This window comes from Artibeus jamaicensis, unplaced genomic scaffold (assembly GCF_021234435.1).
Source record: "Artibeus jamaicensis isolate MK-2021 breed Jamaican fruit bat unplaced genomic scaffold, CSHL_Jam_final contig_1028, whole genome shotgun sequence".
Classification (NCBI taxonomy): domain Eukaryota; kingdom Metazoa; phylum Chordata; class Mammalia; order Chiroptera; family Phyllostomidae; genus Artibeus; species Artibeus jamaicensis.
In genome coordinates, this window is record NW_026521201.1 from 8,231,610 (window position 1) to 8,258,534 (window position 26,925).

At 44.7% G+C, this 26,925-nt stretch overlaps 1 protein-coding gene across 18 annotated transcripts in view; it reads left to right on the forward strand.

Annotated features, from left to right (window-relative positions):
• The window catches only part of CACNA1C (calcium voltage-gated channel subunit alpha1 C), a 657,076-nt gene that overhangs the window by 516,203 nt on the left and 113,948 nt on the right, over positions 1–26,925 (forward strand). For all 18 annotated transcript variants that reach the window (XM_053662750.1, XM_053662779.1, XM_053662780.1 and 15 more), the window contains 7 exons: positions 771–996; positions 13,219–13,426; positions 14,371–14,491; positions 15,968–16,082; positions 16,776–16,896; positions 17,260–17,329; positions 25,403–25,535. In XM_053662750.1, coding sequence (XP_053518725.1) covers positions 771–996; positions 13,219–13,426; positions 14,371–14,491; positions 15,968–16,082; positions 16,776–16,896; positions 17,260–17,329; positions 25,403–25,535 — 994 coding nt within the window. The remainder of the gene's footprint in view (positions 1–770; positions 997–13,218; positions 13,427–14,370; positions 14,492–15,967; positions 16,083–16,775; positions 16,897–17,259; positions 17,330–25,402; positions 25,536–26,925) is intronic.

Genomic DNA, 26,925 nt, shown 5'->3' on the forward strand with positions numbered 1-26,925 from the left:
ACAGGCAGCTGTCCTTGATGGGTAGTCAGTGCCCATGCCCTTTCCTGGAGCCCTAGGAGAAAGACTCACTAGCCAGCGCCTCAGCACCACTCCTAGGGAGTCCAGCAGACACAGGGGCTGCTTTCCAGACTAGGATGGCCTGGCTTTCCACCTTGGCTTATTGGTTTACTTTTTATATCTGAAAAATGGGCTCAATGACAATAATACATACATCACAGAGCTGCTATGAGAAGTAAAGAAAACAAGTCATGCAAAGCCTTTATAGTAGACACTGTAGTCAACCCTTATTCTCACTTCAGCTTTCCAACATTTCAGTTACTGTAGTGTGGAAATATTAAATGGGGAGAATTCCAGAAAGAAACAATTCATAAGTTTTTAAATAGCACACTTCCTGAGTAGTGTGGTGACATCTCGCCCTGTTAGGGTATATATGTATAGGAAAAAACAAGTATATATGGGGTTCTACTCTATCCATGGTTTCAAGCATCCACTGGGGGGTCTTGGGATGTATCTCCTATGGATAAGGGGAGGTTACTATACTTGATAAGTATTTGTTGTGATTTAACTAGATATCTTTTCTTGTGGATTTGGCCTTAATTTTTTTGTTTTGGTAGAAGTGAATGGGAGAGGTGTCTTGGCTGGGAAGGGAAGGGAAAGTTTGTTTTTTCGTTTTTCAATGGTGATTAATTACTGTGTTTTCTTCCTCTTCCTCTCCCTTTTTCCCTCCTCTCATACCTGTTCGTATCATACCCCACTGTTGAACCTGCCAGACACGGCCAACAAGGCCCTCCTGGCCCTTTTCACTGCGGAAATGCTGCTGAAGATGTACAGCCTGGGCCTGCAGGCCTACTTCGTGTCACTCTTCAACCGCTTTGACTGCTTCATTGTGTGTGGGGGTATCCTGGAGACCATCCTGGTGGAGACCAAAGTCATGTCTCCCTTGGGCATCTCCGTGCTTAGATGTGTTCGGCTCCTGAGGATATTCAAAATTACCAGGTATTTCCCTTCAGACACAGGACTCAGGGAGTTCTTGTAAAAGCCAGAGAGGCAGAAGGGCCTGCTTAGGAGAGCAGCTGCTATTTCTAGATGGGTCTGTCCTCAGCTCACCTACAATAAGGGGAGTTTTGATTCATTTAGATGGCATATCAGTTAGAAATCCCTTTGCTAATGCAGAGACTGTGGTGTGAACAAATTAGGGATTTGCTCAGTCATATGAAGGAATTCCAGAGGTGGGCATCCCAAGTGGCTTCCAGAAGGCATCAGGACCCAGTCTCCTGTTATTTGCTTTGCCAGCCTTAGGCCTGCCTTCCACCCCTAGGTCACAAGATGGCTCCTGGAGATTGAGCCATGGTGTTCAAATTTGAGGCAAGAAGAAGGCAGGGGGAGGACGAAGGGAACACCCATCCCACTGAGTCAGCTCCTTCCAGTGCTTCCCAGAAATCTCATCCAAAGCTCTGTTCTCATGGCCACCCAGCAGTGAGATAGAAACATGGTCTTTAGCCAAGCGCATGATGCCACAGGTACAGCCATGATTCCTTAACTAAAGAAGGGTGATGGATACTGTTGCATAGATGGCTTTGATTCCTCCTTCCACATGTTCACACCTCTCCATCTGTCTGTCCATCTCCCCACCCAAAGCCTGAAGTATTCCTGACTCTCCAGGTCAATCAGGGATTTCTCATGTAGAGGGCAGGCACGAGCCAGGCATGGACAGTGGGAGGTGTGCTCTAGGACAACAATTTTCAACTGTGTTATGACCCATTTGGGATGATGAAATCCATTTATTGGGCCACAGCCATCATTTTTAAATAGCTGTATTGCTATATAATTTACATACTAATAAATTCAACCTTTTAAAGTGTATAATTTATTTTATATGTATTCATATAAATAGTTTTGCAACCAGTGAGTGTTAGATTTTCATCACCCCAAAAGGAGACCTCATACCCACTCCTCATTCTCCCACCTTCCCTCCCAGCAGCAACCAGTATAGATTTGCTTGTTCTGAACAACTATATACATGAAATCATGCAAGGCTTGGTGTTTGTGTCTGGCTTCTTTCACTTGGCATAGTGGTTTCAAGTTCCCCCCACTTTGTAGCATGGATCAGTACTTCATTCCTTTCTATGGCTCAATAACATTCCATTAGATAGATATATATCCCATTTTATTTATTCAGTCCTTAGTTGGACACTTGGTTTATATCTACATTTTGGCTACTATGGATAATGCATCTATGAATAACTGATGTTCAAGTTGTTGTATGGATATATGTTTTCATTTCTCTTGGGTATATACTCAGCAGTGGAATTTCCAGGTTAACTATTAACCCTGTTTAAGATTTTAAGGAAATGTCAAATTGTTTTTTAGAGACTAGGCCACTGTACATTCCTATCAGTTGTCTAAAGGTTGCAGTTTCTCTACGTTCTTGTTTTTCATGAAAGAATGAAATAGAATAAGAAAACATCAGAAGGCCTCACATGAATGTATGCATTGTTTCATAAAAATCTTTGAGGTAGATATACATCTGAATTTCAGTATAATGTATATTCATCACTGTGGCTGTGGTCAACCTTAGAGGGATATGTCGGAAACACCTGGAAGGGGGCATGGTCAAACTATGCACCCTGGAGGTATAGGACTTCTCTCCTGTCAAATCTCTCTTTTGTAGCCCAACTGTGAATAGGAGCACTGAGACCATCATCTGGATTGTGTTGGAAGAAGGGGCTGGGATCAGTTATCTTCCATTCAGGCATCTGGAGTTAAGCAGACCCTGCTGAGAGTGTTCTGACTGTGACTGACTGTGACTTAGTGAGTCAGTCGGGGGCCTATGAAGCATCCCAAGGTATCACTGTTCTCTGCAAAGTGTTAGCAACCGCGCCTGCACATGCTTGTTCCAGTGGTGTTGCCGAGGGTCAAGTAGGAAAAGGTGTTTCAAGTGTTCACTTCAGTGAACAGTTGAGTGCACAGGAGACACTCAACAACCAGAAATCTGTTATAACTCTAATTATGATTGTTGTTATTAGGGGAAGGAAGAAGGAGAAAAGAACTCATAGTGGTCTGCATACACACACTCTCTACTCTTCTGTAGCCACCATGTCATACTCTGTGGCAAGCCCTGCTGTGGGAACTGAAAGCAGGAGAGCATCCGTGGGGAAGGTTTACTATCAGATGATGGAGTATGAGGTTTACTATCATACTCAGAGTATGTGCATATTTTAAACCCACAAGTTTAGCACTCCTGAACAACAACCACCCCCAATAAAAGAGCTCTTTATGAATGTCCTGAATATCTTGGCATTACAGACATTCTTAGTTTAAAATAAAAGTAGTAGAAATATAAAAGCAATCATTAATATAAAAGCAATCATTATTAAGATGCATCAGTACTACCTCTGTGCCAGGGAGTGTGATTGAACTCTCACATGTGCTTACTCCATAATCCTCACAACTACCTGTAAGAGAGGGTAAGGATAGACTACTTTGTCATTGTTCTCATTTTTCAGATGAGGAAATGGTGGCTTAGAGAGTGAAGTCAGTTGCGAAAGGCCACACAAACTGCCCGGGGGCAAGATGGGGTTAAAAGGCAAGTCTCTCTGCCAGGCTTCAGGTTCTGTGCAGAGTTGATGGCTAAACTGTCTTGTCTATGTCCCTGAGACAGGACTTAAGAGATTTTTAGCACCCTGATTCTTGTTAGATAATTGCTTATTCTACTTTCTCCTCCTGGGTCTGGTGATAGCTATATTTAATTTGGAGTTTCTGGCGCCCCTTAAATAATTCTCAGAAGTCCGTGTTTGGTGTTTTTGTTTGTTTGTTTTTTAAATTCCTAGAGAATAGAATTTTTGCTCCTAGAGATTGTCATAGCATCTTAACATTCTATGTTAAGAAGAGATTTAACATTCATTCTATTTTTAAATGATGATTTATTTCTAACCTGAAACTATTGCCAAGATATTTTTTTTAATCTATCAGAGAGCCTCCCATGGCCCCTCCATGAGAAAGATTAGTGTTATTTTCAGATCTCTATAAACTCTATAAACAGAATAATTTCATTATCTAATAGGAAACACTTTGGCAAAGACCATGATCTTCCAGTTTTCCAGTCTCCACACCCTCTGGGGCTTTTGGATAACAAGAAAAAGACTGACTGTGCAGGAGAATCCCATGCTCCCTCTGAACCTTGTCTCTAATACACCCCAGAGACCAAGAAAATGCCTACAGTATGGACCAGGGAGGGCACTGGGGTCCCTTGACGGGGGCAGGGGTTATTCGTACATGGTCCTGCCATCAAACGAATATACTTCTCCTTCTTTTAAAACTTCTCAGAGTGTACTTTGTGATGTCTCACTACTGTTTTTCACAGTGTATTCTGAACAAGTGATTGCAATTCTCAGACTTAGTTGAAGTCATTAGGAGGTCTCACTTAAGACCCCATCTCTAGAGATTTTGACCAGCAACTGGAGAGTTCTGTGTTGGTGGTCCAGTAGCCTTGCTTTGAGAAACACTGGCCTAATTTTCTGCTGCTTTCCTTTGTCCACGTTTTTGCCTAAAAAGATTAACCTTTTTATGTAATTGGAAACCTTTTTTCATACAGCTCCATTCTCTTCTCTGTACTGTAGCCCCTAACCATGTTAAGATTGTACTTTCAATAATTCCTGACTGGGAAGACACATGATAAAGAACTACTGTGAATTCAGCAGTGTTGAAATTAGTATGAATTTTATTAATTCCTACACACCTGTATATATTGAAGGGTGGTAGTGTCAATTCAAGACAAGCTATTTATTTAGAATGCTGTAATGCTTAGTGTATACATGGACTCAAGGACCTCATCCTATAATTCCAAGCTGCCCTTCCTGCGCCCAGAGCTTTGGTCTGAGAGCCAGAAATGCTGGTCCAGGCCAGTGGCTCTCACCCATGACATGACAGTGTGTCTGAGCAGTTGAACAGTATATGGCAGATAATTTGTTATGAGGTATGCCACAATTAAAATTTGTGGTTTCCCCTTAAAAAAAATAAACATAAATAAATTCAATATTATTCTTGTAACACCCTCCCTCTTGGTTACTTGTCTTCCCAAATGCTTTTCTGACTGGACAAGAACAGAGTGGACATACCACTCACCCATGCAGCTTGAGGGGAGTCTGGTTTATGATGAATAGGAATGTGGCATATGCAGCAAAGGAATTATTAGCATGCTTACATTTTTGTGTGTTTTGTGAACATCTGAGAATGACCTAAGAAGTATACTGGGCATGTGTGTTATCATCCTATGGGTTTCATTAAAAAAAACAACAAGACTGGGAACCCTGTACTAGACTATAAGTCAATTGATTACTAGGCACTCCTAGTACTAGTAGTGAGAATGGGAAAGAATAGAGAAGATGAGATTCCAACCTCAGGGAGAACAGAGAGGCATACACACATGGCCAAGATCTTTGTCATATTTGGGTAAATACCCATGCCAGTGGGTCTTTGGCATCTGTTGGATTGGGTTCTTTCTGTTGCTTTGATGGAGCTCTAAATGTTGCTGAGTTGTTTTTTTAAATATATTTTATTGGTTATGCTATTACAGTTGTCCCATTCCCCCTTTCATTCTCCTCCACCCTGCACACCCCCTCCCACCCACATTCCCCCACTTTAGTTCATGTCCATGTGTCATAAATTCTTTAGCTTCTACATTTCTCATACTATTCTTGTCCTCCCCCTATTTTCTACCTACCATCTATGCTACTTATCCTCTGTACCTTTCCCCCTTCTCTCCTCCTCCCACTCCCCTGTTGCTATCCCTCCATGTGATCTTCATTTCTGTGGTTCTGTTCCTGTTCTAGTTGTTTGCTTAGTTTGCTTTTGTTGTAGGTGTGGTTGTTAATAACTGTGACTTTGCTGTCTTTTTACTATTCATATTTTTATCTTCTTTTTCTTAGATAAGTCTCTTTAACATTTCATACAATAATGGTTTGGTGATGATGAACTTCTTTAACTTGACCTTATCTGAGAAGCACTTTATCTGCCCTTCCATTCTAAGTGAAAGCTTTGCTGGATAGAGCAATTCTGGATGTAGGTCCTTGCCTTTCACAACTTGGAATATTTCTTTCCAGCCCCTTCTTGCCTGTAAGTTCTTTTTTGAGAAATTAGCTTACAGTCTGATGGGAACTCCTTTGTGGGTAACTGTCACCTTATCTCTTGCTGTTTGTAGAATTCTCTCCTTCATTTTAATCTTGGCTAATGTGATTATGGTGTGCCTTGGTGTGTTCCTCCTTGGGTTCACCTTCTTTGGGACTCTCTGAGCTTCCTGGACTTCCTGGAAGTCTATTTCCTTTGCCAAATTGGGAAAGTTCTCTTTATTATTTGTTCACATAAGTTTTCCACTTGTTGCCCTTCCTCTTCTCCTTCTGGTGCTCCTATAATTCGGATGTTGGAATGTTTAAAGATGTCCTGGAGGTTCCTAAGCCTCTCCTCATTTTTTGAATTCTTGTTTCTTCCTTCTTTTGTGTTTGGTCATTTTTTCCTTCCTTCTGGTCCACTCCATTGATTTGAGTCCCAATTTCTTCACATCACTATTGGTTCCCTGTGCATTTTCCTTCATTTCACTAAGTGTAGCCTTCATTTTTTAATCTAATTTGTGACCAAAATCCACCAGTTCTGTGAGCATCCTGATCACCAGTGCTTTGAACTGTGCATCCAATAGGTTGGCTATCTCTTGGTTGCTTACATGTATTTGCTCTGAAGCTTTGATCTGTTCTTCTGTTTCGACCATTTTTTTTGGTGGGGGGAGTTCTGGTCACGCCTGTTATGTAGTGAGGGGCAGAGCCTTAGGTGTTCACCAGGGCAGGGCAACCCAGTTGCTGGGTTGTGATGCTGTATGTGGGGGTAGGGGCAGAGAGGGAACAATGGCACTTGCTCCTCTCTCTCTTGGATTTTAGTTTCTTCTGCTGCTTCCTACAAGCAAATTGGGACCTTCTCGTGTTGATTCCTGGGTGGGTTGGCTTTTGTACTTTCTAGGACCCCATGGTTCTCTCCACAAAGCACTTCTGTGAGGCTGGGAGTTTCTCCTGGCACCTCAACCCCCACAAGGGTTTTTAATCGGTGCTTTTAGTCTTTATTTCCTGGTGCTGGGGCCCTGGGTTGAGTGGTCTGTCTCACTGCCTGTTTTCACCTTGTTTATCTGCACGTGAATGTGTGACTATAGTCAGCCAGCCACCTTGCGTGCTTCACTGGATCTGCTCATTGCCACCCTGCACCTGGGGTCCGCTGGCTGCCACTTGCACGCCTAGGGTCTGCCAGCCACTGCCTGTGCACTGGGGTCCGCCACCGCTTTTTCCTGCTGAGACCCCTTTTTGTCGGCTGCTAACTCCACCCCTCTTACTGGTCTGGATGAATGGTTGTCAGACTTCTGTACAGTTCAATTTTCTGTCAGTTCTGGTTTTTTTTTTTGTTTCTAAATTTTTGTTGTACTTAATTTTGGTTGTGCAAGGAGGAGCAGTGTGTCTTATCTACCTATGCCTCCATCTTGGCGGGAAGTCCTATTGCTGAGTTTTGATGCCTCATCTGTCTACTCTTTGAGTCAGCCCTGTCCAACATAGGGGAAGGAAGAAGAGATTCAGTTAGATTAAATCTAGATATGATTCCAATATACTAATGATACCTCCTTTTTTTTTATACAATTGGTTTTTAAATGCAGCACAATCCCTTCAGCCACCTTTGCCATTTCCCTTTTAAACCTTAAATTCCCTTTCTTTCTCTTACTGCTTTTCCTCTTCGGCCCCCTTCCTGGGCCCTGAAATGGGAAATGGGACTGACTCATCACAGACTAACTAGTGAATGGTGACCACCTTTGCAGATCCTTCCAGCTCTAAATGTCTGCACTGTCCTGTCAGCATGAGGCTGAGGGCCTCAGATCTGTCCCCACACTGCCCCACCCTGCCTACCCACCACCTCTAGCCCCCACTCTTCTCAGAGCCTGCGGAGGCTCAGAGCTTGTAAATGGGCTATTATTAAAGAGCTAAATCAGATATCTGCCTAGTTCCCAGGCCAGGGTCTCTGCACAAGGTAACCCTGACTCAAAGGCCTGCACACTGGCTGTTTACATGAAGGGTGGTCCTTTTCTGGAATGGTGACTGGTATAAGGCACAAGTGAGGATGGTATTAATGTACTCCCTCCCTAACCCTGACACATGTGGTACAGAGGCTGTCTAGGGAAGCCTCCTAAGGCAATAGACCACCTTGCCAGCTTGACCAGGTCACATTCCCCCATGTAGGTTCTGTTCTCAGTGTGACCAAGTCCTGTGATGCAAAGAGGGAAGAAAGACCTTTGAATTTGTTATCCCAGGCCATAAAATGTCTCTTCCCAGAGTGGAGGGGCAAGGTTAAGTGTCAGCCAGAACTACCCTGGTGGATTTGGCCCTGAGCAAGCATCAGGCTGTCCCAGACCCTGACCATGAGAGTCTAGAATTCTTAGTTTTGGCTCCTCCTGGCACAGCATGTATCCAGGTCAGCCTCCTATCATACCCTCAGACTCTACTGTGTCTGATGGGTCCAGAGCCCAATTTTCCTGAAGTATTGGTCCTTATACAACCACCCGATGTCCCTGTGGCTGGTGCAGGGAGAGGCAAGGGTAAGGCTGGGCTTCTCGCTGATAAACCTGTCTGCTCCCCCAGGTTACCTCACACGACCACATTCTTCCTTCCTCACCTCCCTCCAACCCCCACTCTTGGCAACAGTGTACAGAAGCTGGTACCACACAGATTCACTGCATGAAGTTTGCTTTATAAACACTCCACCAACAATAGATTACTGCCACCAACACAAAGGGCTTTTTTACCTTTTCTCTTGGAACAAGAACAGTTGGGACAGGTATAAATTTAGTTATGACCCTGTATAGAACAGAGGTGAGGTAGGGTGGAGCATTTGCAAAGCACCCAAAGCTATTGCTACTGTTAACTGTGAAAATCTTCCTTTTATACCAAGCTCGACGCTCTGCTCTATACTTAAAATGAAAAGGTCCTGGCCCTGAGCTATTTCAGTGAAAAGCTCACAAGATGAAATTTCCTGTTCAAGCAAAGCTCAGGCTACTTTCTATGGTTGAAGAGAAGGAAGAATACTCATAGGACTCAAACAAGAGACAGATTCGAAGCAAGAGAGTGACAGAGGTACAAGTACCCCTGAACAGATGGCAACAAATTAAACCCAGGGAGGCAGAGGGGAAGCTGAGGTCAGCAAGTAAGAGAATTTAAGTAACCAAAAAATTGGTCAGGGCAGAAGCCCTGACCTGCACCGTAGGTTAAGGAGAAAGCAGTGGGCTGGGTCTGATGGGGAATGAGCGTGGTCACAGGTACACTTTGGAGAGAGTGATTCAGAGCCACAGGAGGACTGAAAGGAAAAGTTAACCCCAAGGAGGACTGTGCAGGTAGACTGTCTGAGGATGACAGTGTGGCTTATGCTTCCAGGGCTGAGTCCCAGAATTATCCTGCATGTGTACACATGAGTGCGTTGTTCTGAAGAGAGGATGCTTAGTTCCTCGGTTCCTCTGTGACACAGGTGGCAAACGCAAGGCCCAAGGGCCAAATCCAGCCCTTCACCTTCTTTTATTTGCCCAGCATCTTGTTTCTACCCAACGGCAGCACCAAGCTCCTTGCCCCTACTTAAGGAGTAGTTACATCTACACAGTCCTAAAATTACATTTGGCCCTTTGAAGGCAACTTTGAGGCTGATGTGGCCCTGGTGAAAATGAGTTTGACACCCCTGCTCTGTGAGCTCCGAGATGTGAAATACTTTTTTCTGCAGCTGCTCACTTTTCTCTAAAGCTCTTTCCTTCTTGGTGTGTGAGTGAGTGTGTTTCATGATTTTAATCAATCAGGATAAAAGCTTCAGTTGATTGCAAATCTGCCTTTAACGTCTCCAGTTTACCACCAGCTAACGTGTGTAAAAGGAGAGTGACTGAGACCTGCGGCATCGTCAGACCTTCAGGCTATAGCTGTGATAGCCATCACGAACCAGACCACCCCACCCCTGTTGAATGGGAAGCAAAAGGGGTTTGAAAGCAAACAGCGTAAACAACCATGATCTCCATTTGTCTTAACCACATCTCACCTGCATGACTGGTTCAACTTGCAGCATCTGTTCAGCCAGGTGTTTTTCATGAGCAGGATGTTTTTACTGAGTCAGTGGACCTGGCAGCAGTTTCTCTTCAACAAAGGCAGCCATGTGCCTGAAGCCTGCGGACTTAGTTTTGGATAGGAATTCTTCCCAAAGGGAGATTCACAGTGCTCTTCTGGAATCCTACCCCAAGGGTCTCAAAGACATAGCAACCCTATTTTCTGTAGGGCAAATTGATACATAATAGTTTTTTTCTTCGTTTTTTTTTAATTGAGTTATGATGGCTATATAACATATTAGTTTTAGGAGTACAACAGAATGATTTGACATCTGTGTATGCAGTAGTCCTCTTATCCATGGTTTCTTTGTTTCAATGGCCTGAGGTCAACCACGGTCTGAAAATATTAAGTGGAAAATTCCAGCAAAAGACAATTCACAAGTTTTAAATTGCACGCTGTTCTGAGGAGACTGATGTAACCTCATGCAGTCCCATTCTGTCCCACCCATGACGTGAAGCATCCCTTAGCCCAGCGCCTGTCAGTCACTAAGTACCTGTGTCATTATCAGACTGTCATGCCATCACAGTGTTGTGTTCAAGTCACCCTGATTTTACTTAATGATGTCCCCAAATTTCAATAGTAGTGATGCTGGCAATTCAGATATGCCAAAGAGAATCCACAAAGTCTGCTTATGTGTAAGAAAAAAATACAGCGTATACAGGGTTCAGTTCTGTCTGTAGTTTGAGGCATCTACCCAGGGTCTTGGACTGTGTCCCCCCATGGATATGGAGGGACTGCTATATTGTGAAATGATCACTACAGTAAGTCTAGTTAACATCTGTCACCACACAGTTACAAAACTTTTTTGTGATGAGAGGCTTTCTAAGACTTAACTCTCTTAGCAACTTCCAAATATGCAATACAGTGCTATTAGCTATAGTCACCATGCTATAGATTGCATATGCATGACTAATTCATTTTTCAAACAGAAATTTGTACCTTTTGACCCCTTTCACCCATTCCAACCACCCAATGCCACCCCCTGACTCTGGCAACCAGCAGTCTCTTCTCTTGCTACATAATAGTTTGACATGTGGTCTGGTGATGGAACAACCCGGAATCTCAGGAATTCTACCCATGAGTTTAAGGGGGCTATAGGAAAGAAATGACATGGAGGAGGTTCAAATGGCTACTCCTCATTGTTAGACAAAGTATATGCATGTGAGGGGTCCTGCCACAACCCCACCCTGTTCCCACCCACACAGTGCATCCACTCACCCTTCCCACCTTAATCTCCATGTCAGAATACTCCCTTCTGATACAGCTGGAAATTCTCATCATTAATATGCTCTGGTGTAACAGGTTTCTAACACCAGGTGCCTGATGAGTGTTGGAGTGTTTGCATGAGAATCACTTGAGGCCCAGCACCAGAGATTAGGATTTCATGATTCCAAGGGGCTTGGGAATCAGTATTTAGGAAAACCCAATCACTTTTTTCAGCAGCTTCCTCTCCAGCACATTTGGAAACACTGCTTTAGCTGTAAACAGGAAGGGTGCTCTAGCCCCAGAGAGGGTCCCTCACTTCTTGCTTTAAACAGAACAATTTCTACAGCCTCTAGCCTATGGGGGCTCCAGGCAGTCTGTCACACAGACTCAGTTACATGGAATTCATTTGGGGACAGGGATGGGGAGAATGGAAGGAAAACCCTCTGGCCTCTGCTCTCAAGGACTCAGAGCCAATTTGGATGAGACAAGACTGTCACACATGGAAATCACTCAAGAGCATTTGAAGAACAGCTATAGTTGAGGGCAGATGAATATTCTGCAAACAGAGGGAGGATGACTCTCTCAGCTTGGAAGGGGAAAGTATGATGCACTCCCGATCAGGAATAAGTTTATGCTTACATCCAAACTGTTGGCCCATGTGCTTCTGTCACTTACCATGGAATGGTGTCTGGAGAGAAGTGGGGTCTGGGGGCAGCTACAAGACTACTGGGGTGGTTTGTGTGTCACTCTTAAGTAGCAAAAGCACTTCACTCTATATGTAGAAATGAGCTGGGAGCATCTTAAGTGGGGAAAGTCCAGATCGTGACCTGGAAGACAGAGAGCGGCCCAGAGCGGTGGGGACTCGAGGTTTCCTTGTTCTTACACTGTGGCAGTCCAAGGCAGCATCCCTTTTGCTGCAGGGCATTTTCTTCACCAGGATCCTTGGGACTCTTTCACAGGGACCCAAGCTTCATCCAGCAGCCATGAGTAGGCCCCCATCCCTTTTCCAAAAGAAAGGGATGCTCCCCAAACTGTAATGAAGGATCTCAATGTTTATTTACAGTGAAGAGAAGGATGGTGACCCTAAGGAGCCCCACCAACAGCCCATCTGCCCAGTCTGTCCCTGTGGGTGATAGAGGTTTTCCCAAAATTGCAATGCTTAAATATCAGAATCCTCTGCGATGCTTGTTTAAAATACAGGTGTCTGGGACTCAAATTACAGCAATTGAATCAGGGGCTTCAGAAGAGTCTTTTTTTAAAAAAACAATTCTTTGGAGGGGGTAAATTTGGGAAACTACGCGTAGTGATACACACTCTCTTACCCATGGATGACCCAATTCCTGCCTCTGCCTCTGGCTCAGCTGAGGGCAGCCTTCCTGGGAAAACAAAAAGCAGCATGTCTTCTGTCTAAGACCCAACTGTAGTAGTGAGACTAACCAACTTTTATCAAATGTTTCTCCCCGGGGGCTTTTCATTTTTTATTATCTCATGTAACCCTCCCATTAACTTAATGAAGTCTGTTTTTTCAGATGTGGAAGCAAAAAGAAGGGAAGTTAACTGACTTGTCCAAAGGCACACACAGCTAGCACCAGCAGAGCTAGGTCAGAACTCAGCCTTTTGGCTGCTAAGCTCCATCTCTCCATTACACATTATTGATCCTAGAACCTTGAATCAACTGGCTGCACGTTCCAGCTGACAGCTAACCAGCCCAATTCAAACCAGCACCACTACCCCAAGAAAAGGAAAAGAGAGGAGGGGGCTAAAATTTTGTCTTAAACTCTCTAGTGGGTGTGTGAATGAGAAATGAAGTTAAAGAAAGCATAGGAAAAGTGATAATCCCTCATTTGGTCCTCAGGTACTGGAACTCCTTAAGCAACCTGGTGGCATCCTTGCTGAACTCCGTGCGCTCCATCGCCTCCCTCCTGCTCCTCCTCTTTCTCTTCATCATCATCTTCTCCCTGCTGGGGATGCAGCTCTTTGGAGGAAAATTCAACTTCGATGAGATGCAGACCCGAAGGAGTACATTTGATAACTTTCCCCAGTCCCTCCTCACCGTGTTTCAGGTATGGACTCTCCTCTGCTGGGATTACAGTTGGGAGGGTGGCTGAGTAGAGGGAGGGGGAGCAGGAAGAAGGAGCCTTGACAAGGTGGAGGGAGGTTTCACCCTTGTATTGGGCAGCCAAAGCCAGCTAGGTCAGCTATGGAGAGCCCACTCTCAGGAGAACCTGGAGTTCTTTCCATAGTTTCCCATACCCCCAGTTCCCCATGGAATTTCACTGTTGGGTGGACCACTGAGAGGTTTAAAAACTCTTTCTTGGCCATGGGGCCCTTTATTCAAACAAAGTCTACATGGGAGCCCAAAATACAAACAAATAATAAGCAGACTGCTCTGTTGTTGGAGGGGAAGATGGAGCTCTATCTCACCTACCCACCACACTTCTTCCCAGAGAAAATATAACAAGCCCATCAGATTTGTGATTTCATACATATTTTGGCTTAGGGCAAAGCTAGAGTAGCACTTGTTTAAGTTTAAAAGTAGATCAACTTATAGATAAAAATGAATAATAATATGGATGTAGCCAAAATCTTAAAAATGAGACCCAGATGACTGTTTGGAGAGAACTGGGTAGTGTATTATTCCCTCAATTAACACATTTGTTCACATTGTAGAGTGGCCCTTGATCTTTAGCCCCAGGAATCGGCTAGTGGCGGCCATCTTGTGCATCATGAGTGTGTTGGGGGTAGGAGATATTTTGACCCAGAGGCCCTTTCACTCACTCCTCACATGATAGTGTGCCAGTGGCCATGCACTGTGTTTAAGGACAGGGTCAGCTTACCAGGTCACTAGCTCAGAGTCCCAGGGAGGACAGCTGGGAGCAGAAGGAGGGCGAGAGGTAGAAAGAGATTTCAGGCATTCTGGTCAGCAGAGCGGGGCAGGGCAGGGGAGTTTTGGGGTTTGCTGTTGGTCTAACGCTGTGTCCCTTATTGGTGGGAATGTGTCATTCAGATCCTGACCGGGGAGGACTGGAATTCGGTGATGTATGATGGGATCATGGCTTATGGCGGCCCCTCTTTTCCAGGGATGTTAGTCTGTATTTACTTCATCATCCTCTTCATCTGTGGAAACTGTATCCTTTCCTCCTGCCTCCCCCTGCCACCCACCCTCACTCAGCTTACAGCATGATGCCAAATAGGTGTGTCCAAGGACCCTGACTTGGGGCTGAAAACTGTGGTGGCCTGTCCACAGGGCTCCCAGGCAAGTGGGAAGAGGTGTATTCAGGGGGAGAAAACATTTTCCAGCCCAGAAGCACCTTACTTGAAAGACGGTCTTGGTGGAAAGAAGTCTGGAGCTTTGGCACAGGTGGGTTCATCCTCCTGTTTTGCTCCAGCTATGGGAGTGGTGTTCTTGGCATAGTCTAGGTGAACACCCCCAACTATATCTCGGTCAGCCACCCACACAGACTCCAATGTGAGCCCACCTAGGTTTGGGAGCTCTGGCTGCACTGGCCAACTTCATCCTTTTGTCCCTCCTCCCTGCTTTCTGGTCAATGTCCCTCCCTCTGAAGCCACTCTCCAGGACTTTAGTCCCAGGCAAAGGGGGACAGGGCTCACCAGGCAGACCTGACAGAGCCACTGGCAGTGTTTTAGGGTCTCAAACATAGGCCCTCTTCTCTCCCCTGGTTGTAAATGTGTGAGGGTTGTGTGCAGAGGTGGGTGGTAAAGTAGAGGCAGCTTTGGCCCAAGACTTGGGTTTAAATCACAGCTTAATGCAGTGCAGAAAGCACTGGTGACCTTTGCCAACAGTAAACTGGGGTGATAGTGATAGTACCTGCTACTCAGTAGGTCATTGTGAGGTTAAGTGGAGTAAGGCCCAAGGGCAGGTATCCAACAGTATCTTGGACAAGCCCCTATGCCCCAGGGTGTGGTTTCCCTGTGTGTGGAATGGTGTGACTGGGGTACCTGGGGATGGAGGTCAGACTTAACAGACATTAGGATCTTTTTCAGCTCTCCTTCCTTTGCTTCTGCAATTCTTTGGCCCACAGTGTTCCATTCAAGATTGGGGTGGAGGGAGAAGAAAAGAGCAAATGGCTGCATCAATGAGGGGTTCCCAAGCTTTGGCCAGCCCCACTGGACCCTTCAAGGGTCTCTGTAGGGGTGGGCTTAATATTAAGAGTTGACAGAGACATCAGGCTGCCTTCTTAATGCCCAGTTATAATGAACAGCTCTTAAGAGCATTCTGCTAGAGACAATGCTGTTTATAATGTCAATTACAGCCAGTCATCTCTGCAGGGAAACCAAAAATGAAACCCAGCAATTAAAGAGCGAGGCAGGGCTCACTGCCTCACTCCCTCCCTCCCTACCATAGCCTGAAAGCTAGCCTGCTCTCTACCTCTTAGAAAACTCCAGGTAGCTAGTAGGCTGATGGGGAGGGAAAGGGGCAGGGGAGGGACACCACTGAGCTCAGCACTCCTCAGAGTGAGTCACTGTTGAGCTGTCTCTGTGGGGAACTCTACTACTGCATGCCCTGTACCCTTCCTGCCTGCTATGGCTACCAAAAAACCCCAAGGCCAAGGGTCATTTTCTTTAAGAATGGATGCAAACAGATATCCTACTGAATGTGTTCTTGGCCATTGCTGTGGACAACCTGGCTGATGCTGAGAGCCTCACATCTGCCCAAAAAGAGGAAGAAGAAGAGAAGGAAAGAAAGAAGCTGGCCAGGTAACCTGAGCTGACCCAGGCCCAGGGCCCAGGGCCCAGGGCCCAGATCTGGAATGCTGCTTCCCCTACGAGAGAGATGGTAAAGAGGGATGTGGGCACGGCCTCTGTTGGCTGGTAACCTGTAAGGAGGGCCCTTGGTGTGGGTCTTCCTAGAGTAAGTTAGACCTCTCCCCTAACTCCTAGGCACTGCTTTAGAGCAGGGACCATGGTGAATTACAGTCTCTGTGAAGGTGTTTCATTTCCCCTCCTGTTGAGGAAGTCAGGAGATTCCCCTTTGAGAAAAAAACGTCACCATAGGTGAGGGGAGAAAAGGATGGGAAAGGGGGAGGCAGTGACTCAGAGGAGAAATGCAACTCCAGGTGATAGAAAGATTCCTCCTCACTGTTTTGAAGGCAAAGTAGGGCCCCACATTATCTCTGTCACTGTCAAGGTGGGACTGTCATAGGCCACATGCCTTTCTCTGATCAGACAGGGGCTGGAGACAGCCACCCGAGTACCAGATAGAGCAAGGTGTGGCCCAGTGCCTGGATCCTGGGCCCAGCCCTGGGCAGGTGCCCTGGGTGGAGGAAGGTAGACACAGACGCAGAGACTCTGCTCCCCCCAGCTCCCAGCAGACCACAGGCTCGTACCTATCCCTGTTCCCTATCATTCCAGTAAACATCCCTTTATTTTCTTCCCCTGCTGACTGACCAGGACTGCCAGCCCAGAAAAGAAACAGGAGGTGATGGAGAAGCCAGCAGTGGAGGAGACCAAGGAGGAGAAAATCGAGCTGAAATCCATCACAGCTGATGGAGAGTCCCCACTCACCACCAAGGTGAGGAGCCATCTCCTTCCAGGAGCTGGGAGAGGGGAGTAGAGTAGGGGTTGGGGGGCAGAGTGCAGTGGGGGACACAGTCTTCCTAGGCCAGATGCCCATGGAAAAGAACAAGGAGTAAAAGAGACTTGGGGGACTAGGTCAGTGAGGATAGAGCAGGAGAGCAAGAATGTGAAGAGCAGGCAGAGTGGTTGGATCCTAGCCTTCTGCTAATATTTTGAGGGTCTGTGAAAAGTAATGAGCATGTATTTTTGAGTCAACAGCTCAGCCACTGACTATAATGTATTTCAGAGCTACTCCAAGCCTTTAAAACTTGGAGCATACCTAACTGGACTCCTCCTCCTCTTTCCCTTGGCTGCCTAGATCAACATGGACGACCTCCAGCCCAGTGAAAATGAAGATAAGAGTGTCTACCCCAACCCAGAAACTACAGGTACAGTTTCACTGCCTAACCCTGGTGGGCAGGGAGAGACCCAAATTCTGAAGCCACGTGAAACTAACCACATATTAGGGACCAATGGTTCCAGTTTTCCTCTAAAAGTCTCTTGCATCGCTGAATGTCTCCAGTCTTTGTACTTAAGTGTCACCAATTTTCATCTGGGGGAAAACTCTATTCTTGGTTTGCTTATAATAGTATAAGATTAAATAAATTAAATTATGTCTCTGCAGTGCTTTCATGTCCTTTGGAAGATGGATTCTGTGTGTATTTGAGATTTTATTATATCCTATGTTGTAAAGTCATTATTAACTTTATATAATTTATTAGTAGAACATATGTTGCAGCATTATGCACACTAAATAATAATAGTAAATTCCAAATCTGTCTGGTCCTTACTCAGGAGGCAGTGCTGAGTACAAGGACAGCTGCCACCACAGATGTCCCACTTGTCGCTTGTGAAGTGCTTTCAGGACTCTGATTATAACAAGGGCTAGTACCAACTTAGTCTTCTTATCTTCCATCTGATATGTAAATTGGCAGGCAGTCTCCTTCTGGAGGGATTACATGTCAGAGTTCCTTAGGCCTTCCTGCAGGAGTCACTTCTCTACTTCCTGAACCCCACATCCTGGGCAAGCCCTGGGTTTGCCTTCCTTTCACCTACAAATGAAGATGTTATCACCAGCTTCAAGCTTGCAGTCAATTACACACAATCAAGGGACTATCGATTTCAATGACATTTCCTTCTCTGTGTAGGTTTGGCTGTATTTGGGTTGGTAACCACATTAGGTGTCTGACAGGTTTCTGCATTTACAAGCAAAGCTAGGTTTTCCTTTTGCTTTTCCTCCACTCCCTGCGTTAGTTGGTTCTCTGGTGGATTCTCTGTAAGAACACCAGTGGCTACTTTCTGTTGTACTGGGAAGCAGGCTTCCTGTGGTCACTTCCTTCTTCCACCTCCCTCTGCCAGGGAAACAGGACTGGGCCTGCTGGGACTGGCACAAGAGAGCAAGAAGGGTGTCTCCAGATGCGGGGCACTAAGGCTTTTGAAGTTTTAAAACCATTCTGGGTGGAAACTGTTACAGAATTTTAAAGACAAATATTGGCCAACTGCCATGGGAGAATTTTGTCTTGGTCTGTTTGGTCTAGGGTAATAAATGAACTTTAAAATGACTTTTTTAGATAATTGGGGAAATTGAATATGGACTGGAAACTAAATGATTTAAAGTAGTTTTTGTTAATCTTATTAGTATAGTATTAGTATTAGTCATCATAGTTCTATTTTTAAAATGCCGAAGTTTTTATAGCTAGAGTCCAAAATATTTAGAAGTTGCTTTTAAAATAGTCCAATTAAAAAAATGGGGAAGGGAAGTAAATGAAACAATATGGGCAAACTGTCAATATTTATTGGAGCTAGGCATGGAGGTCCATCATGCAAGTCTCTCTACTTGTAGGATTATTATAAGGAGGATTGTTATCATTAAGGTTCAAAAAGAAAGACAGTAATAAAACAAATTGGTCTTGGCCCTGAGCAGAGTCTGTCCCATGTGCTTGAGGCTTCAGGAGGCGACCTCCCTGCACACAGCTGCTCTCTTTACATGGCAGGGGGCAGACACACACCTACGACAATAACCTCCAATTTGCTCATTCTAAGTATACTCCCAAGTTTTCTCTTCTTTGTTGCTGTAATGAAATAAAAAAGAAGCTGGTCAAGGGGAGAAAAGACTCTTGAGGATACTATTGTCATCATATCAGCCATCATAGACATGTCTCTCTGTTGACCCAGCTCTAAGAATTCTTGGCAAGGTTTTGCTTTTAACTGAAAAGCTATTTCCATACTCTGCTGATTCCTCAGGATTCTTTAGATTTTTTTTAATGTGTGTCCTTTTCTCCATTCAAATGGCCACCCCTCTCCATTCTCTTTCATACCCAGGCCTTTGTTTCTTGTGGTCCCAAGCTTCTCCTACCTCTGCTCCATAGAAAACTAAGGCTGTCCTGCCTCAGCCACTCCCCTCCCCCACACCACCACCACTCAGACTTTAATGCCAGCTTTTAAGCAACCCTCTCATATGTTAACTATCTCTGGTTTCCATTTTCTTACCCAAGGACAGTGGTCTTAAAACTAATGGTTCTGAATGCCCCGCCTCCTCCTCCAAGACTGAATAAGCCTCTGCTTCCCAGCTCCTCCCACCTCCTGTCCCCCTTTCCACCTCTGTAAAGCAGCTCCACGCTCCCTTAGTACAGTGCAGCAGACACCCCAGGGACTCCGCCAAGGTCAAATGACTTGTGGTCTGTGTTCTTGTCACTGTCTCCTTCTTGCCTGCTTCTCTTCTGATCTGCTGTTGTCCTCCAATTACTTCCTCTTCTGTTTTCATAGCTTCCTGTGCTCCTTGGGAGGCAGCTCTGAGGAGCATTGTCCTGCCTCACTTTCCACCAGACTTCCAGAGAGAAAAGGGACAGTGCCAGAGAACCCTCACACTCTCTGCCTGCTCACTACTGTCTCCCTTTGCCATTGTCCCTCTCTCCAGGCTTTTGCGTTTACTTGTCCAGGTTGCCCCCAAAGTCATGTGTGGAGCCACCAAGCAAGGGTTGAATTGCAGCCTGCACTTTGCTGACCAGGGCCTCTGCCCTCTGCCCTCATGTGAATGCCCAAAGTGTTACGGAACAAGAGGTCCGAGGGGGGGCAATATTTGGCCCACCTAGGGATGCCAAAAACTGCTATAGAATAAGGGGCCCCTCCCAAGGACAGAATACTAATATCTACTGGGCTCTTCTGTCTGCCGCCAATTGGAAAGATATCTCTCAATGCCAGAGATTTGTGAAAAGGAAACAAAATGTTTATTTAATGCTATTTAGGCTTAATGCCTCCACCAAAATATCAAAGTCTTTTAGGGTATACACCTACACCCACACAGAGCTCCCTTCTCCCACTGTCCCAACTCTGGGTACCGTAAGTCAGGAAACGAACACACATCTGTGTTTCAGGCCACTGGCACCGTAGGCTGTGTCACTGTGCAGGCCCTCGAGTTAATCCAAAATTATGTGGCACTCTCTCACGGTCCACTGGCAAGTGTTCTTTTGTACCAAGTTCTAGTCAAAGTCTCTCTTGCTTTCCAGGCCACGCGGCCAAAGGGTGCGCCCCAAAGCTGCGTGGGCCTCTTCTACCAAAGCTGCAGGGGTTCTCACTCCACCAAAAGCATGTGGTTTTCTTCTTCACTGGCAGCAGGGATCTCCATTCTGGCAAAGCTGCATGGTTTTCCCTTTCACCTGGGCAGTTCTCCCTTCATGTCCCGGAGCCAATCTTTTCCAAGCTCACACAGGCACTCTCACTCAGGGGTGCAGCCCCTAGTTACATCCTGGGTAGAAGTCACTCCCTTCTCCCTGGATCAAAACTTGGCCACAGCTATTTAACATATCTATGAAACCAGTTAAAAGTTATAGATATGTTAAATAATCATTCCAGAGGTTAGCTGCAAAACTGTTGCTATACAAAACAGCTCTCAATGGCCCTGGCTCTATTTGTTCCTTCCCCCAACTCATACCTGTGGGGGAAGGGGTGAGGACATCTTATTATGTCTCTCCAATATTCCTATACACTTTGAATTCTGGACACCATTACAAATCTTTTTTGGGCCTCCTCCCCCTTGGCTGTACCCTGTATCAAAAGGAGAGGCCTATGTCTAATTTGCAGAGTGGCTATCCGGGCCAGCAGTGGCCAGTCAGTCCTTCCCTCTGGGTTTAATCTCCAAAGCTCACCAGTTGGTTTTAGCCAGTTGGAAAGGCCTGTATTTACTTTTCTTTTCATTTTTCAAAATGTGTAAACTCTATTTCTATTCTTTTGGTGAATATTCTTGGTAATAGTAAGTCTATTTAACTTAACAAAGTCTAAAGACAAACAATATATTTAACTTCATGCAAAATAGAGGGAGCTTAGACTATTTTAACTCCTCTCAAACCCCTCCTGCCTCACCTATTATTGTTGATTAGTGTTTAGTCCTGACCTTTGTTTATACCAAGCTGGTATACACTAAAGTTTAGAAATGTCTACCTGCTCAGGAAGGAAAACATTGTGCCAAGATTGTGCTCTTATTTAATTGATTAATTAATTTGAGTGAACATACACATGTTCTTAAGTGTCATTAATACTTAAAACTAATAAGCACAGTGGAGAAGAAATGTGAATTATGCCAGAGAATGTATAGTACAGGACCAGATGTTGTGGGGAGCACTTGAACTGCTGCAGGTGGTTTGAGAAGAGCAGTGAGGTGGGGGGGAGGTTGTCAGGGAGGCTTCATGGGCAAGGATGGTCTGGCCTGGCCTTTAACTTCAGAGAGTTGGAGAGCGAAGAAGTTATTTCAGGACCATAATGCTCTGGCCCGCAAAGCAGTCAACTGGAGCTCGACCACCTACCTAGAACAAATGGGTTGGGGGGACAAGAGGCGCAAAGAATAGCAGCAAGACAAAAGATTCTGATCAAGCTGCAAACTTTATTTTTCCGAACTGGGTATATATATATATATAGGGGAGGAGGGAGAGGAAGGAGATTAAGTTGCTTGCTATTGGCTAGCTTGAGACAAAGGAGGGTCTGCTTATTGGTTACTTGGGTATAACTTGTACTCGTGGACACCTCATGTGCCTGTAGCTGATTGGCTTGTGGAGCGCAAGCACGCCTCATGTGCCTGTAGCTGATTGGCTTGTGGAGCGCAAGCACACCTCATGTGCCTGTAACTGATTAGCCTGTGGAGTGCATGCACAGGGATGCTAGCCGGAGGTTGTTTTGAAAGTCCTTGTTGATTACAGGTTCTGGTAATCAACGCAATGTTTTTAGCTAAAGGCCAGGTGCTGGAGACCTGGGGCAAGGTTCCCAACACCATAATACTGTTATAAACCCAGAGCTAGAAAAATCCTTGGAGACATTCATTCACTTAGTAACTACTTAGGAAGCACCTACTGTGTGCCAGGCACTGTGGCAGGCTGACATTTTGGTTGGGAGATAGACAAGGAGCAAAAAAGTAAGCCACCCGGAAAGGTACATCAGGTACCAAAACTGAGGGCTATGTTTGAGTCACTGGGCTGCTGCTTTGGCTGTGAGGTCCGTAAAGACCTGTTTGAGGATGCAACATTTGGGCTGAAAGCTGAGCAAGTCATACAGAAACCTGAACCAGATGCATGGAAATTGGAACAAGGAGTTTACTTGGTGGAGATCATGGCAAGTGTGAACCTCTGCATAAAATGCACGATTTCTGGGGAGGAATCCAAAGAGACTTGTGTACCTGGAACAGAGAGGACAAAAAGGCCAGGGCCAGGGTGAGAGACCAGGGCTGGGTCAGAACAGGTGCACAGGGCAGAATAGTGCAGGGCAGAGCAGGCCCAATCCCTCATGAGGATCTCAGGAAAGCACAAAGCTAGTAAGTATGTTTGCTGTAAACACAAATGATTAAGATATGAACAGGAAAGGGTTGGGTCATTCAGAGCAAAATTGAAAAGAATACAAACAGCTCAAAAGAAATTTAAGATTCTTAGTTAAATTTCACTTGTAAATATTGATATCTAGGTCTAGTTGATTTAGGTCAAACTCTAGTTTTGCTTATTTTGCTTTTACTCAAAGATTTTGCCTTTCTTTTACATGCCCAGGTTTGGTATGAAAGTTTCAACCCTTGGCCTGTACACAATTTTTTATCTTGCGCCCCTCTTCTGCTGACAATATTGATTGCATTGCTGGTCAGCTCTAATTACTCTAGGGAAAGAATCTGATTTACTCAATCTAGATTCTGCTGGTCCTCCAAAAACCCTTGAGTCCCACAACACTTCTTGCTTGATAAAGAACCACATTCTGTATCAGGCATTTTTTTTTCCTGTGTCTTCCTTTTAACCAGAGGAGAGTATGCAGAGCATAGCTGGTCCATAGATGAACTTACCAAACTATCTTTCCAGCCAGCTTAGTCTCCCCCTGACCTCTTCTTATGCAGAATTCCCCTTTTCTATAGAGATAATGTTGGTATAGAAGTTTAATCATGAAGAAATAAGGGCTACTATGTGCCAGGCATGATTTTGTTCTCCACAGTTTTCAGCACAGAAAGAGGTAGAACAGGCTCATTTAAAATCAGCATCTAAGGCACTGTTTCCTGAGTAACTGTGGGAGGCCGAAGGTGTTGCTGGAACCCACAGGTTACTGCTCCCTGGAATCCAGGTTCTCTGGAAAGCCAGGTGAATGATGCTATCTGAAGTGGGGGTTCTTCCTTGCAGCTCTGCAGAGAGGGAGTTGATGGACAGTTCCATTAGGGAGAGAGCATGGAAAGGAGAAAGCCCACATTGAGTGAATTCATTTCCTGGGGCTGCCATGACAAATTACCACAAATAACAGAAATGTATTCCTTCACAGCTCTGGAACCAAGACATCTGAAGGCAATGTGTTGGCAGGGCCACACTACTGAAGACTCTAGAGAGGAAACCCCCTTGCCTCCTCCTAGGTTCTGCTGCTTGCCAGCAGTCCTTGGTGTTCTGGCTTGTAGCTGCTTCACTCCAATCTCTGCTTCTGTCTTCACATGGCCTCCTCCCTATGTGTGTCTGTCTCTCCTTAGAAGGACAACAGTCCTTGAGTTTAGGGCACCCCTTTGTCCAGTATGACCTAATCATAACTAATTACATCTGCAAAGATGCTATTTCCTAAACGAGGTCACATTCTGAGGCCCCGGGAGGGCATGAATGTTGTGGGCACTGTTCAACCCAGTACGGTGAGTGTTCAGAAAATAGTGTGATGTTAGTGGAAATTCTGTCAGAGAATAATGGCAGGCAAAGCTCAGGCTGAGAAAGATGCTAAGCACTAATTTACAGATAAGAGTCTCTCTCCCATTGGTATAGATAGTAAAAACAATAGGTAACATGCTATATGAACCATTCCAAGGTACATATGAACTATTATCCAGTCTTACAGGTGGCAAAACTGAGGCACACAGGGACTAAATAAAACTCCTGTAGCCAGAAAGAAACAGAGCCAAGATTTAGATCAAGGTATTGGCTGAGGAGTCCATGTCTTAACTCCCATTCCCCTTCCAAACATTTTAAATGCAGTTGATCAAAGTAGGGCATGCACTGGTCTCCTTCCATGTGCACCAAGCTTGCAAACAAAGGGAGAAGTCATTTACCTTAGGTCCACATTATATGTGGCCACTGGCTGGAAGAACAAAGTGTCTAGACATTTGAAGGAAGGGTCCGTTGTGGTCAGCATAACTGCTCGGTCATAATTTTTTTGTACATCCAGGTATGCAGAGAGTACAAAGATGGGGTTATGTTATAGGAAAATGAAGCAACCAGACACCGAGGGATTCTGGAGTACGAGGTTTATTCCTTTATGTGCACAGGCCCAGAGGAGTCAGTCTCCAAATTCTGAGCCCCGAACAAAGTATTCTTGGGGAATATATAGATTAGGGGTCTTCCTGTCTACTTGATAAATGTGGGATACAGAAGCAGAATGTGACAATTGTTCTATCAGCAGGGGTGCTAGTCCCAGCCCTACTGACTATCTGGCCACCTGCCCTCCCAGACGGCCCCATCATTCTCTCTAGGGCGCCTGGGGCCTGGGCAAATAAAGGTTAAACAGAGGTTTTTCAAAGTTTCCCATATCAGTTGTTTGCAAGGGATCCCACAAGTCAACTGAGCCATATCTTTTTCCCTACCTGGCAATGCTCTAGTCTCACCTGGTCTCCTTTTCCTAGTGCATTACAGTTAGAATGATCAACCATTCCAAATTGCATGGGACTGAGGGGTTTCCTGGGTTGTAGGAATTTCAGTTTAAAAACCAGCACCATCCTGGGAAAACTGGCATGAGTTAGTCACCTTACTTAAATGCCTCTGTATTGTGTGCTGCCAGGACAGTCTTTCTCTAACATGGATGATCTCCAGCAGTGCCTGCAGGGAGAGAGCTGAGTGTCTGTCCTGGTTATTATTCTGTCTTTTGAAATACAAATGACATCTTGATTCCTGTCAGTATGAAGGGATCTGGAGTAGGCAGCACAGTGGTGAAGATAACTGGGAGTAGTGGAGTTATTTAGAACATGCTTTTTTGTCTTTCAGGAGAAGACGATGAGGAGGAGCCTGAGATGCCTGTGGGCCCACGCCCACGCCCACTCTCTGAGCTGCAGCTCAAGGAAAAGGCAGTGCCCATGCCTGAAGCCAGTGCATTTTTCATCTTTAGCCCCAACAACAGGTGTGTGAGAATAGTGGGGCAGGGAGGCCTGTGCCCTCTCCACGATCCAAGGCCAGCAGGTGCCAACCTCTGGGTGGAGCCTGGGACTGCCCCAACTCCCTACAACTTGTGTGGAGAGAGGGACATTTTGTCCCTCAGCATGTTAAATGTACTATCTGCTTTAAAATAAGCTGTCATTTCTACTATCATTTCTTTGTAGGTAATCTGCCCCTTATCTCTTTTTAGGGAAAAGAGTTCTGGATTCTGAATTAGAAGGCCTGTATTTACTTTTCTCTTCATTTTTCGAAATGTGTAAATTCTATTTCTATTCTTTTGGTGAATATTCTTGGTAATAGTAAGTCTATTTAATTTAACAAAGTCTAAAGGCAAACAATATATTTAACTTCATGCAAAATAGAGGGAGCTTAGACTATTTTAACTCCTCTCAATCCCTCCTGCCTCACCTATTATTGTTGATTGGTATTTAGTCCTGATCTTTGTTTTTAACCCAAGTTAGACATTATCAGTATTATTATATAGACAGTATATATTTGGATTTACATACAACTCACCAGTTCATCTTTCTGCAGTCATTTTTTTCTTCCTACAGTACATTTATTTTTTTCTCTTTTTAATTACAGTTGACATATGATATTATATTAGTTTCAGGTGTCCTAAAGCACATTCTTGAGAAGTTCCTTATGATAAATTCATTTGGTCTCTCTCTGTTTATCTATAATTGTTTTCATTTCTTATTCTTGAAACATGTACACAATCTTATATTGACAGGTTTTGTCCCTCAGCATGTTAAATGTGTTACTCCACTGTGAGACCGGCTGTTTTTCCTGACTCCTACTATCATTTCTTTGTCAGTAATCTGCCCCTTATCTCTAGCTGCTTTTACCATCTTCCATTGCCTTTGACATTGTGCAGATTTGCTACAATGTGTCTAGACATGGACTTTTTCCCCCATTTATCTTGCTGGGGATATGTCATGCTTCCTAAGTGTATGGATTTGTATTTTTGTTCAGTTCTTGAGTGACATTGAAAATTAAAATAGAATTGCTAATTCTTAAAAAATTACAGCCATAATCTTTTAATATTGTCCCTTCTCATTCTCTCTATTCTTTCCTTCTGGTACTCTAATTAGACATACGTAAGACCTCATTCTGCCCACTGTATCTCTTAATGTGTCTTGCATATCTTTCATCTCTTTATCTCTCTTTTGGTATGCTGGGAAATTTCTTCAAATATATCTTCCAGTTTCTTAATTCCCTCTTCAACTTTGTCTATGTTAAATCAGTTTTTATATCGACTATTATATTTTTCATTTCAGGCAGTTCCATTCCTTGCTTGATTTTCTGGATTCATCTGTCTATAGCTAACAACTACCAATTAATTTATCATCTTT